Genomic DNA, 15,137 nt, shown 5'->3' on the forward strand with positions numbered 1-15,137 from the left:
TAGACGGACAAGATTTAATATACACACCTAATTCATACTACAAAATTTAAAATAAATTTCAAACGCCGTAGTTGTAGTACACTTCTGACAGCCCATTTTGACTACAATGAATCGCAGATAAGCTGTAATTTGTTAGAGAAGTGTATTCGACATATATTTAACCCAAAGACATATATAGATACACACCGACCATACATTTATACACGCTCGTACGCACAAGTATATCTACACATTCCAATATATGCATAAGGTGACTTACATACACAGTTACACGGTAATGTTTTTGGAGTAATTTTTTCTTAGTTTGTTCGATGAATATTTTTTTGTAGAGTTAATTGGGTCGAAAATGTTGCATTTCAAGACATAATTTTTTTTAATGTGAAATTAAACCAGTAGATGTGAAATACTGAAAGTTAAATACAACTTGTATCCCCGCCAAATTCAGTGGTTCTGTCATCTGATACCCCCTCTGAAAATAATTTTTGGAAGGTAATTATCAGGATTTTGAAATAGCGCAGGAAATAGGACGAAAGGTACTTCGAGAGAAGTAGCGAAACTTTCTTTGTATGTGTTTACAGCGCGGTGTGTTATTAAATTGTCCACATTGTCAGAGACGGTAAAGAGAGGAAGATATTTGAACAAGATTTTCGTAAACAGAATTTACAAGAAGGAGGATGTCATAACTTATATAATTAAGTCAATAACTCCACGTCTTTAGGACAGAGATTTCAATCTTAAATGAAGAATTTCGTTCTTCTTAATGGAACGTGTATCACATGACTCATGTTCTGTAACAGTTTTAAATGCCAGAGGTCCAAATATGAGTAGATTATCCTGCCCCAGAAATTTGTGACTCCCCAGATGGAATTCCACATGTCTGTGGTAGTTCATCACTCAACGCTGTCGAATGAAAAATTTAGTATGCATTTCTCGTTATATCCATGTTCGGCATTTTATAAAAATCACAATTAGAATATTGCACTCCTGCCTCATATTCGGGGCTGTGGTTTGTCATGGTTTTCCTCAGGTCCTTCAGGCAAGTGCCGGAATTAGGCCACGATTACTCACTTTCAAAGTCTTTCTAATTCGCCATTCGTTAACCTTAATATTGCCCTATGCTGTTTAGTCCGAGCTACAGCTACGTTAAAATAAAATAATATTTAAATCATTTGAAGCCAGGATACTTGGTAGCGAATACATACGCGTTTGCATGGACATTTTCTTACCGTGATCTAAGAATATTTATAAAATGAAGAACCTAAGATAAAAACGGCACTTTGAGATAGTATTAACCTCGATTTTTCTAAATTACGTCGACTATTTTAAGAAAATTTGTGCCAATGCATATTTTTCTGTCATGTAAGGTATTGATTAACAAGAGACTTTACTAGCAAAGGAAGACCACGAAACAGCTCAGCATCGAAGGCGGCCTCCAGCGGAGGATCCAACTCGACACTCGTCGAATACGAGAAGAAGTTTTCGAAATGTGTAGGCGTAAAATTTAGTGGACCCTTGGACAGTTTGAAGTGGCTAAAGACCAGTACAACTAAAAAGAAATCTACCGTTGTTTCTCAGGTGTTCTGTTTTTGCCGTTGAGTGAGATTCCTTGTTACGTAACGACTTCTCATAACACGCTTCTACTTTAAAATCGATCTCTGTAATACGCGTTCACTTAAAAGGAGCAGCTGTTTCCTTCTGCCCAGAAATGATCTCCGTTGCAATAGGTGAATTTTTTAGGCGTGGCTGGTAATATTTTTTTTAAAAATATTGTCCCATTGTGTTTCCGAGCAAAAAAGGAAAACTCTGTACGTTTTTGTCCGCTGGGAGCTGCTATGTCCTTTTATTCACGTCACAATACACACATAGGAAATTTCCGCATTGGGCCCGAATTTCTGGCCGCATATATTACTCCCTCTCCTGTCACCCACTCACGATTTTGAATTTGTTTGACGCTAAAAAAAAAATCACGTGTCCTGCATCTGGAACGATTTATATACGCAATTTTCTTGATGACCCGTGATATGCACGGGTGGTTTATTACTTTCATTAAAAACTGAATGTTTTTCAACTTGTCAGAGGTATTTTCTGGGAGTACCACTGCGATAAACTTTGCATACTGGACCAACTTCTTACGTAGCTGTGAGTTAACTGATCCACACATCGCGACATGTGCAACTTAAGATCCGAAGAGAGGCTACGATTGAATTTCCAGCACAAGCGAAACTCAACGTTACTTAAATAAAATAATAGGTTAAATATAGAATGACGACATGTTTGTTGGTGGTCCGTCACGACTGATGAAAGTTTCGTCGTGTGTGCCGTGAATTAGTCGGTGCTGTGGCCAGGATAAGTTTCGTTCTGCTTCAAACTTTAGCTTAATGTCAGCCTGACTCCGTCCACTGACTTTCTCCATTAGAAACTTGCAGCACACTCACTGAAGTTAACTGACAATTACAAATGAATGTGTCAGCGTGTGCACACAAGTTCGTCTGACCTTTGTCTATGTCTCTTACTGATTCGAGTAATCGATTTTGAATGGTTTGCGAAGGTCCAAGCAATTCCCAGAACTCTGCAATTACTGGTTGGCTAATTGGTTTAAAATCTTTTGAGCCCTCGTGAATATTGAGGTCTTTCAAGTAACGAATGAAGCCAAAACGTAAAACTTCTTAATCCGAGCTTTGACTGTAACATTTCTTTCACACAACAAGTAATTACTGTTAGTAGCACCAGTAGACAGCTTCCCTCGTATTTAAAGTAACATTAAACTTATACAGGTGTCCATTTTTACCAGTAACGAGACAAATTTCCACATGTCACAAAAATAACCTCAATATATACTCACTGGACACAGCAATCGCTGATGAATGTCTCGTGTCGTGTAGTTTGTTAGCAACATTGAAACATTGGAAAGATAGAAGGAACAATTGATAATAAAGCTGGGGTCTCGGGTTCGATTCCCGGCGGTGCCCGAATTTATAACTTGTGTTGGGCAAGGCCGTGGTCTAGGCAACACGGAATTTTCCTCCGGGGGCTTCCCCGGTTTCTCCGTGGCATCACAACAATTACTCCATTCACACACAGAAGAAGGCAATGGCAAACCACTTCTGGATCATCTGCCAAGAACGTATATGAACAGGTCCCAGTCCGAGAAAAGGATGGAAGGATCCTGTTCATATGGACCTGTCGTCAGACAGAACACTAAATAATAATAAGATGAGGTGGTCTAGCGGTTAGAACGCTGGCCTTGTAATCCTGGGGTCTCGGGTTCGATTCCCGGCGGTGCCCAAATTTATAACTTGTGTTGGGCAAGGCCGTGGTCTAGGCAACACGGAGTTTTCCTCCGTGGCATCCCAACAATTACTCCATTCACACACAGAAGAAGGCAATGGCAAACCACTTCTGGATCATCTGCCAAGAACGTATATGAACAGGTCCCAGTCCGAGAAAAGGATGGAAGGATCCTGTTCATATGGACCTGTCGTCAGACAGAACACTAAATAAAAATAAAAAAATAACTTTTGCTGATCTGTCTAGTTCTGGATGTTTGGCAATGCCCTTAATAAACTACCACTGTTTTCAGTAGGGCATTAAAATTGTATCCACCCGTGGTGAGCTACTCGCATGCAGTGAGCGATGAGGACAAAATATCCATGGAAAGTGTAATTTGGTACGACAAAGACTGTGTCTCATGGATGTTTCGTGCTGCCGGCATTTGTTTTTTAAGGAAGTCAGAAACTAATTAAAGTCCAGTGACTGCCGCCTGTTTAATGAGAACCACACAAAGCAATGCATGGCTCAACAGTAATTCCTTTGACTCCCTCTGTATAGGTCAAACTCAACTTTTTATGTTTAATTTAAATGACTAAGTTATTGGCTTCCCATGCTCGTCTGTACGAAATTTATTTTTTATATAATTTTATACAGATGAGTTACCATTCAGAAAAGGAAGGATAAGATAATTATAAATGCATTTTAAAATATTTATAATGAAGTTCTAATGCTGTCCTTGCGTTACGTGAGCAAACTTGACATCTGATGCGTACTGATCGGGAATCTCAATCTCAGTGTATCAAGATTCAAGACTCCCGCCAAACCCAAACTTGGCCAGACCTTAACGTGGGCTCCTCCATAGGCGCCATCATAGCTTTGTTTTGCGTTTCTGTTCCAAGCCTCTTTGTACGAGACAGCTAAACCTCAACTCTTTGTTTCTTGTCTTTACGCGTTTGATATAAGGTTTTCGGGCGGAAATTACCAAGAGCAAATATTAGATGGTCTTCCTTAAAACTCTTTACTCAGATTTTGTCAGCATTACTGGTACACCAGCTAATCTATTTGCTGTTGGAACGGAGAGTTTCCTCATTGCAGCATATTGCGGTTCAAAATACACGTGTTTTTTTTGTTTTTCTTAGAGACCCTTAACTCCGTGGGTCTGAAGCTTTCTTAGGAAAATAGTGTAGTTGCGTCACATTGTGATTTATTAAATTAAAATTAAATTATTTGGTTATTCCGTCAAATCACAATGTATTTAAAATAAGATAATTAAAATTATTAAAATATCATTCTGTGTTCCATATCGAATAATCGATTTACAATTGGAACAGTTACAACATGTTTCGGTTTTATTAAACCATCATCAGGTGTAAAATTATATTAAATTTAAAACTTTACTTTCCTTATAATATTATTTATTTATTTATTTAATTGTTTTCTATATTCATCCATATTCATTAATGTTTCTTTGAATCATTTACTTCACAGACCGATGTAAACTTCAAAAGCATCACTTCAAACAATAAATTTGATCCATTATATGAAAATATCTGGACACGACCTCCAAAAAACTACACTACTAAAAATTGTAAAAAATTGTAATTGAGTTTTAAATTTAATATAATTTTACACCTGATGATAGTTTAATAAAACCGAAACATGTTGTAACTGTTCCAATTGTAAATCGATTATTCGATATGGAACACAGAATGATATTTTAATTATTTTAATTATCTTATCTTAAATACATTGTGATTTGACGGAATAACCAAATAATTTAATTTTAATTTCTTAGGAAGTTGATATTTACTTAGAGACTATTACATATGGTCTATGGTAATATATAAAAGTTCTACGTTGCTAGAACGGGTCAAAACCGACGACAAATATAGCATAGAATTATATGTAAACATGAGAATGAAGACCACAGAGACGGTGAAAGAGAATTTTGCGGCTGGTACAGGCTTAATAATTGACCGGGAGAAGCATAAGACTAATTGTGGTTAACGGTATCAGAAAACATTTTATTTGCTCCGTTGTTTTTTTTTTTTTTTCTAGAATAATATTGTAGGACTCTTAATTTCCATCGCATGATGTGGGCTGTGTGATGAATTGGGGTGTAACGGATCTGTAAACTGCAAAACTGAACTTCATTAAAATCCTGGAAAAATTAAATAATTAAATGGAAATACGGAGTTCCGTTCTTAATGATTTCGTTCACCGTAATTGGCAACTGAGTTTTCTCAGTTTGGAGACTGGATACGTTCATAATTAATTCCATGTGCAATTTCCGCAAATGTCGATGTTTATATGCAAGTTTAAACAACTTTGTGTTTCTCTAGATTTAAACGCCTTACTACTTAGCTCAGTGGAGTTTCATGGCGCCCTGTTTATTTACATTCGTTGGTAATTCCTAGACAGTCTTTTAAGACCTCATCATTTGAGTGAAATTTAAACCGATTTTATACAGAGTCGTGTCTCTGTATAAATTACATTTAGGGCGGAATAAGTACCACTGCCTAAAGGAAGTTTAGTAGGGTATGTAATTTTTGTTTACTTCCTAATTTTGTGTTGTTAACTGTTTTTATGCTACAAACGAGATTTCTTCCTCAGAAGCACTAGACGCTACCGCAGTGTAAACTTTAATGCTTTAAAGAAAGTAAATTAAATTTTTACCAGCTCGGAAACATACAGCCAAATGAATACGTGTAATTTTCAATTTAAATCAGCACGTAAAGTATTTTTTTTTGTGACTGTTGAATAGCGTATAGGCCTACAGTTATCTTAGTCTACTTTCTACAATAAAGCAGTCAACCAGAAATTTATGTAAAATCTATAAAATTTCGAATTCTAGGTCTCAGTTTGTATGAGTTTTATGGCAAATGAGTAGCAAATTACGTCTTAAGATGTATCGCCTTTTGATTCGGAAAGAATGCCTAGTACAAAGTATGACAGCTTTCATTTATTATTTTGATTTACGTAGTACTCTAAATATCACCGCCACGGTGGTCTAGCGGTTAAAACGCTGGCCTTGTAATCCTGGGGTCTCGGGTTCGATTCCCGGCGGTGCCCGAATTTATAACTTGTGTTGGGCAAGGCCGTGGTCTAGGCAACACGGAGTTTTCCTCCGTGGCATCCCAACAATTACTCCATTCACACACACAGAAGAAGGCAATGGCAAACCACTTTTGGATCATCTGCCAAGAACGTATATGAACAGGTCCCAGTCCGAGAAAAGGATGGAAGGATCCTGTTCATATGGACCTGTCGTCAGACAGAACACTAAATAAAATAAGTACTCTAAATGTCCCGGGGATTCTGTGATCGCAATGCAGACGATATTTTAACATTCAGAGACATGGAAAGGCTCCTGATCGCAACGCCATCAAGAACCGGGTAGAGAAGTTTCAAACCACAACTTCTTCAAGAAGAAGAATGGGGGGGGGGGGGCCTCGTGGCAGTGTAAAAACTATGATTTAGGTAAATCATTGAAATGGTACTAGCCCCCTAAAGGAAGCATACGACGATTAAGTTTTGTTTCTGAGTGCGCTGTCGTGAAATTAGCCTTGTCACCTTTTGCTTCCGACAAGATAGAGTGACAGCACGTACTGCTCGGCAGTCGATGAATAGTTAAAGGACTCTGAACATCGAATAATTCCTCGCTTTTGCGACATTTATTGGCCAGCCCGTTCGCCCGATATATCAGCTTTCGATCCCTTTTTATGGAGCTACTAGAAATGCAAAGTGTTTCAAACACGTTCAACAGACTTAAATAATCTAAAACATGGAATTTCTGAAATTAATGTTATGTCACCGACAATTATACTGTGCATAATTTAAAGTGTTACGAATCAGTTCATCAGAATAGCAATCTTGATGGACGACATCTGACGGGGTCTTATTTTTAGGAAGTAACTTTGTTATAATATTCCTCAATGTCTTTCAATTCACGTTATTTTGAATGATCTTAATAATCTGTGATTGAAAATTATGTTTTTAAAAATAATCTCTGCCCCATTCTGTATAACAAGAGTGACTACAACAAAATTAATTTGGTTCTTAAAATCTACATTGAAATATTTCTGTTTTGTAAACTACTACCACGGTAATTATGAACTTCAAAACACAAAAAATATTTTATTATCGTATAAAATATTAGACTACATATTTCAATGTCAATTGGATCATTATGTTTAGGACGTATCTGCTAATGCTTGTTACGTAAATTTTAAAATATTTTTCCTTTATATTTATTATCTTACGCAAACTTTTGTTAATTTATAATATTTTTTGCAGGGATTCTAATTGATTTGTTGCAAGAATAACATTTAATAAACTCACAAACTAGAAAACACATCATAACAACGTTACTTATCTTTGTTACGGTTGAATACGACATTACTGGCACTAATTTTATAGTCCTAACTGTACCTTGACTAAAATTCTACTTCCACTATTACCACAAGGTCCATAAGTAATATTTTGTATGGTTGGTTAATAGGACAAATGACTGGTTGGTTAGTTCAGTTGGTAAGTTATTATGTAAGACAACCGCTCCTATTTACCCATTATCGAATTAACTTTGTTCCTCCAGATGTATTCTTCTCCTGCGCTGGTATTTCACTGCGTGGTCCTTGATGTTGGCAAAATCTCGTCACATTAGTTGGGTATGGAGCCTGCAACGAAAGAGGGGAAAGGTGTTTGGGACTAGCGTAATTGGTTGTGCATCCAATTACATGTATTGACTTGTAGCGGAGTAATTACCTGGCCTTGTTACATGTGTTGCAGCGATCAAGGGGTTGCCGTGCAGAGTGTACAATAAGACGTACGACAATGGAGAGACCTTCCTCCTCGACTGCCGGACGCAGTGCGCATGTCAGGTAAGAGATATTCACTATCTGTTCCCCTTTCCTGGGCTAGACTAATTCAGTTAACATCCCCACAACTTGTGTGGCATCCATTTTAATATTATCTTTTCACATTAGTCTCTGGCTTGCCAAGAGGTTTCCACTCCAGAATTGTACATTATTTTACTTCTATCGTCCGATATGCATCTGCTGTCACGTGATCTCGTTAGCCAGTCACGGAGATTTAATGACTTCAAACATGAATCTGGCGCTAATATGTGTGTGTATCTGCGCCACGTGTCGGTCGGTATAAATCTTATGTCAAGAATGTGTTGAACTATACCTCCACTCATCTTCATGGCTCCTTGCGTTATTAAACTTAATTTATACGCTTATTTATTTAGGGTATTATAATTCAGTATCGTCCACTTTATTTCGGAACCATACAGCTGATAACATCAAGTATATGGTCAGTGCATCGTATTCTGTATTCATGAAGTTCTCAATTTAAATATAGGTTTGGTTGTCGGGTTTTAAGATTTCTGTACTCCTGAACGGTTTGTCAACACGAGTACCGGAATCGTACCTTTGAAATATGTCGTGGTTGTTTCTTCACAATATTTATTACTATATCTATCTATCTGTTTTCACGCTTTATAGCTAGTGAATGTTTTGTTTGAAGATTTCTGTCTTCTGGGTTGTTGCGCTGTGTAGTCTGGTCGATGTTAACCAACGTTTCAGAGGTCATACTGCCTCCGTCATCAGGGTGATGAATATGCCAATAGGGTGTGAGAAGTTGGATTTTATAGGCAGGGAAGTGAAAGGTGTAGCCTGCCCCGAGCCAATGGGAGCAGGTATGGGAGTGGACCAATGGTAGCACGTGGGCGAGGGTGGGAGAGGGAGAGATTGTAGAGAGAGAAAGGTGAGTGTAGTTGTATGGATAAAGGCCCTGAAAGGGGCCGAGTTAGTGGTCTGGTTGGTTCTGGCGGCGCACTCTTGCTCGTTCTCGGAGTCCTCGGAGTGTGTGGATCAGAGGCAAGAGAGCAAGAGTGCGCCGCCAGAACCAACCAGACCACTAACTCGGCCCCTTTCAGGGCCTTTATCCATACAACTACACTCACCTTTCTCTCTCTACAATCTCTCCCTCTCCCACCCTCGCCCACGTGCTACCATTGGTCCACTCCCATACCTGCTCCCATTGGCTCGGGGCAGGCTACACCTTTCACTTCCCTGCCTATAAAATCCAACTTCTCACACCCTATTGGCATATTCATCGCCCTGATGACGGAGGCAGTATGACCTCTGAAACGTTGGTTAACATCGACCAGACTACACAGCGCAACAACCCAGAAGACAGAAATCTTCATATTCACCGCTGTGAGAACCTCAAGTCTTACAATGTTTTGTTTGTTTGTGTGTGTTGTTTAAAGGTATTTATACGAGGTGCGATCGGAAAGTTTCAAGACTGCGCCTATAAAAACCCGTACACTTATCTCAGGTATTAAATTCATCCATCACCCTCGAAGTAGTTCCCCTGGGAGTGAACACAACGATCCCAGCGCCGCTGCCAAGCCTGGAAGCATCCCTGGAAATCTTTCTTTGTCAGCCTGTCAAGCACCATCTGCAATTCTGCCTCAATCTCCCAGGGGAACTACTTCGAGGGTGATGGATGAATTTAATACATGAGATAAGTGTACGGGTTTTTATACGCGCAGTCTGGAAACCTTCCGATCGCACCTCGTACGTCAACTTTTACAATAACCTGGCAATCATCACCGCTATAGGCGTCGTTATAAAACGTCAAAATCATCGTCGAAACGGCATTGTATTATGGTTGAGTGAAGTGCAGGCGTTTAGTCATACGGCCGTCATATACATATATGAGGTGTCCATGTCTTGAACGTTACGACAGCGCGTCGCTGTATTTCAAAGCAGCAACTTCCAACCCTGTCAATAATAAATCACCCCCGCGCATTCAGAATCCCCCTCAGTCATTAATGTTTAACATACTGACTGCCAAGTGCATTAGCTTCATATCGCCACAACCCAGTTACCCAATATAAACTTAATGTAACGTACAGTAACGTCACTGATCACATTGTACATCAACGATTCAAAGACAAAAAGTTTTCTGGTGGTTAGTTTGCAGTATCACCACCACAATTACCGTGGCGTAGCTCAGGCGGCTAAATGCTGTCGTCGATGAATTGGCAATGTTGAAAGATCTTTTTTCGAGTTCTTCAGTTTCCCTCCTGCTATCATCAATCCGCCATTACTCCATACTCATCTCTCATCGCCCTGGAGATGTGGGTAGCCCTGACCAAGCATCATATTAACATAGCTTTTATTTTAGGTTAGAGGTTATGTCTGATCGGCGCTTGGCTGGTCTCGGAGTAACTAACTAGATGGCTTAGGGAACTCTAAGGTTCATCACCGAATTAACCAAAGCCCTCCACCGGACCCTGTCCTGGGCCACCAACATCCAGTCTCCTTCAACTCCTATCTCCCATAGATTCCGCCTGACATTATCCTCCCATCTACGTCTAGGTCTCTCCAGCGGTCTCTTCCCCTCAGGCTTCCTCCTGCCTGAGATTATCCTCCCATCTACGTCTAGGTCTCCCCAGAGGTCTCTTCCCCTCAGGCTTCCCAAATAGTGGACCCAACCAACCAGATGGCTTAGCGAACACAAAGGTTCATCACCGAATTAACCAAAGCTCTGTCCTGGGCCAACAAAATCCAGTCTCCTTCAACTCCTATCTCTCATAGATACCGCCTGAGATTATCCTCCCATCTACGTCTAGGTCTCCCCAGATGTCTCTTCCCCTCAGGCTTCCTGACCAATTACCCGGTGAACACCTCTTGCCCTATCTATGCGCGCTACATGTCCCGCCCATCTCATTGTTCTTGACTTAATCACCCTAAACTGCAATTTCTCTGTACGTATGACAATTTTGTGTATATTAAAACACAAAGAACATGTTTTCACCGATTCATGTATTTTATGTAAGTGAAAAATCATATTTTGGAAGAAAAAAAAGTAGACGTGGACGTCTTCCGGCTAAATCCACTCTGTATTTGTCATACTCCATGTTCTTTGATTTTCTCACTCCTTTGCGTTTTCTGACCGTGAAGCTCATCATTATACGAATGTCTTTCCATTCTCTTTATCACATTTTTCTCAAATCCCCCTGATCTGTGCCTGCAACCAATAACACGTCACTGTATATTGAGCCCTTTTGGCCCCGCCTTTCTCTAACCTCCAATGCATCAAGGCGAGTCGTTCACTTATAATTTAGTTTGATGCAGATAGCAAAGGAAATAGGATACTAATTCTGGCACACTGAGGGCGTATCGTTATACCACCGTACCGATGGTTGTATCTTGAATTTAAGAGCCTCAAAACTTTGTCTTTTTTTTTGCAAATTCTCTAGTTCGTGCTCGATACACTGCATTACTTTGTGTTCTAAAGTGTTTAATAAGCTATGGATTCCGCATTGCGGCCGTTCTCACAATTCAGACAGAATTTTGCACGGCGTCTGATCGATTCTAAATTTACTGAGGCAAAACGCAGTTGCCTCTTTCTGTCTGTCTCCCTCTATTTCTTGCAACATGGACAATTACGAAGACTGTCAAGTTTACAGACGTTTCAGAGGTCTTGCTGCCTTCTTCGTCAGGACAATTACTGAAACGTCCGTAAACTTCTACCAGACTACGCGGCGCAACAACCCAGAAGACTGCCATCTTACGAGGTGCGATCGAAAGGTTTCAAGACTGCGCGTATAAAAACCCGTACACTTATTTCAGGTATTAAATTCATCCATCACCCTCGAACCCTGGGAGTGAACACATCGATCCCAGCGCCGCTGCCAAGCCTGGAAGCATCCCTGGAAATCTTTCTTTGTCAGCCTGTCAAGCGCCATCTGCGATTCTGCCTGAATCTCTTCTATCGTCTCAAATCTCCTTCCCTTTAGCTGAATTTTCATCTTTGGGAAGAGGAAGAAGTCACACGGCGAATAAGGAGGGTGCGGGATGACGGCCATGGTGTTTGAGGCCAAAAACTGCCGAACTTTGAGGGCGGTGTGCGCTGGCGCGTTGTCATGATGCGTCGCATGTGGAGTTCTTCCTTTAGAATCAGCTGACAGGTCCCATAGCCTATCCCAACAATGTCGCACAAGTCGTTGATGGTACGACGTCGATCTTCGTGAATGGCCTGCCGAATCTTCGTAACATTTTCGGGCGTTGTGCTCGAAGATGGTCGTCCAGAACGCTCGTCATCATCGACAGAGGTTCGGCCATTTTTAAAACGTGAATGCCACACAAAAGTTTGTGCACGACCCATTGCGGACTCCCCAAATGCTTGCTTTAGCATTTCATAGGTTTTCGTAGCCGTTTTGGCGAGTCTTTGGCAAAATTTGATGCACACGCCATTCCGAAATCGCAGGAGGGTCGGTGTAATGCACTACCGAAACGCCCGTAACTAAGAAACAAATGCTAATTCGATGATGCCGGCTGGCACACCGATTCCCTATGAATTTAGGCCGCACCCCCTAAAGGCAGAAGCTCGTACTACATCCGGTTCGCCCTCTATTGACACAGTCTTGAAACTTTCCGATCGCACCTCGTACATAGGCAGAGCTTGACAGACAGAATTGTCTGCTTTTTAATTACGTGTGAGACATCAAGACCGTTATTTTCTTCATTAAGATTCACTCCCACTGACTTTTTAGGTCTTCACAAATGAGAAATGTTGAATATGTGACAGGCGTGGGCACTAGGGCCTTTGTTAAAGTTCTCTGTCGTGTGGAATAAAAACTGAATGTGTCACTAACAATATTTCAATATCGTCGCGAGGTGATTTGAATTCTTATTCAATTCTAAGTTCATTCAGCAGTAGGTCGTGTTGACGAGGTGCGCGCCACCACGCCCAGTTTAGGCTCTATACATTTGTTCTTATGGAAAAATTTCTAAAACATTGCAAAATTTAAATATATCTTTAAGTGTGTCTGTAATTTTTAATTCCGTCTTCTCTTAGTAAGTTTCCAGCTGCCATTGTTATTATACAAACTCATTAAAATTTAATTAAATCATTACGCGAAGCAGGAGTCCTGTCAGTCAGTCGGAATCAAAATCAAATTAACCTCACAAATTCAGTGCAGTCTTCCGATACGAAATGACATTCAACCCTATCACGTAGCAAATCTTCTCGATAAACCCTTGTAATACTAAGAATGAGTGGAAACGAACCTTGACGTGAAACAAGGGATGATTTCTGTTCGTATCTTAATCTCTTAGCCCCTTTCATGTTTTCATTTATTCCCTTCTAAAACTTCTATTGGTGGGGGAATTTGTACAATGAAACAAACTATAGTTAGGTAATGGAGTGGGAAATATATTTAAACTAAATACATCGAGAGATTACTGACATATTTATATATATTATAGATTTTAAAGGGATTTGACGACGATAGTTTACATTTAAAATTATTCTTTGTCAGGACATTTTCCATCGTCTGTTCTTTAAAATCACGACGTTTCGGAGGCTGGTTCTGTGTCCGTCTTCAGGTGAGAGGTACCTACTCTGTTGGATCCCTTAGAAAGATCTAGTCTCTGTCACTGGACAGTGAGTAGATACCTCTCACCTGAAGACGGAGACAGAACCAGCCTCCGAAACGTCGTGATTTTTAAAGAACAGACGATGGAAAAGGTTCTGACAAAGAATAGTTTTAAATTTACATCCTTTCCCTTGATTCAGTAACCATAACAGTACTTGGTAGAGAGTATAAACCGATAATCTGTTTCACACTCACAAGTCTTAACTCATGAACATCGCCACATCGCCACATCGCCGTCGCTAAACCAACATTGGGACTGCAGGAAGGCAGAATCGAGTGTGACGAGGGCTGGCCGCTTCCGGTCCACAGGGGAGATACCACTGCAGCAGTAATTAGCGCCCCGAAACGGGAAATGGCTGCAAGGCGGAGAGGAAACAATGAACGTAGTGCGGTATTGATACTTCCAGCTGCGGCCGTCAGATTACATCAGAGCATTTCTTGTGAAATTTCTCTCTCAGCCCAGCTACGAAGTTCGCCACACAGGGACACGTTATAAATAAAATAAATTCTCTAAGCTTTCCCTTTGTAGGAAACCAATGGTAGCGGATTCATTGTTTCAGGGGTCATTTTAGGCGCGTTCATGACAGTGTTACAAAAAGATGTGCAATGGTTTCGCTTTTCTTTACGCCTGTCCGTTCGCTGTCGAGAACGGCTGAACGGAATTTTATAAAATTTTATATTGACTTTTATTAAAATTCGTCAACACATTTTAATTTTTGTTTAAAATGTGGCTGAGTAGCGGGGATTTTAAATTAGGACCTTCATTCATTTCTGCGCGTGATAGCGGGTAATCCTCAACCAAAAGGATTCCCACGCAGACATTTGGGGAATCCCCGTCGTGGTGTCCAGACAGGCGCAGGACATTCCAACCACCAACACTCAGACAATTCTGACGTTACTGGTTCCATTCTCAAAGGTTAAAGTCATGTTCTGATGAAAGAAACAGCGTTTTATAACTTTTTCTCTATTTAGGTTACTGAATGAAAGTATTTATTGACTAAAAATACACAGATAATATTAAAACGAACAAACATTAATTATTTTTCTGTAAGCATAATTTCCTTCTTGTTTAAGTCATTATTTTTGTAGTCTAGCAAAGAAATCAGCTTTGTTGTTACGGACATAAAGTATTTCTGTGTTTAAAGAGCATGAAATTTATAACCTAAAATTGAAAGCGGTTTAATGTAGCACATCTCGTACTTATATCAATGAAGATGCGAGTGTTTCAAATAATTTGGTTAATATATTAAATAATGCTTTACGGTTTCTTTCCAAATACAAGTTAGACAAGCTACCGATGACGTAAGCGATTCAGAATGCTGCTTTTATTACGAGTAGTTCAGGTCTTGAAGTTAAGCTAAACCACTTTGAGGTCCGCACGCCGCTAAGTGGTGCGGGCAACCTAATT

The 15,137-nt window shown here is 40.0% G+C and overlaps 1 protein-coding gene across 4 annotated transcripts in view; it reads left to right on the top strand.

Annotated features, from left to right (window-relative positions):
* LOC110840995 (CCN family member 2) overlaps positions 1–15,137 on the top strand; it is a 230,268-nt gene that overhangs the window by 186,997 nt on the left and 28,134 nt on the right. For all 4 annotated transcript variants that reach the window (XM_087361313.1, XM_087361321.1, XM_087361325.1 and 1 more), the window contains one exon: positions 8,059–8,150. In XM_087361313.1, coding sequence (XP_087217439.1) covers positions 8,059–8,150 — 92 coding nt within the window. The remainder of the gene's footprint in view (positions 1–8,058; positions 8,151–15,137) is intronic.

The sequence above is a fragment of the Zootermopsis nevadensis genome, unplaced genomic scaffold (genome assembly GCF_977971745.1).
Source record: "Zootermopsis nevadensis isolate Lab colony 2312 unplaced genomic scaffold, Znev_1.0 Znev_ptg000003l, whole genome shotgun sequence".
Lineage (NCBI taxonomy): Eukaryota > Metazoa > Arthropoda > Insecta > Blattodea > Termopsidae > Zootermopsis > Zootermopsis nevadensis.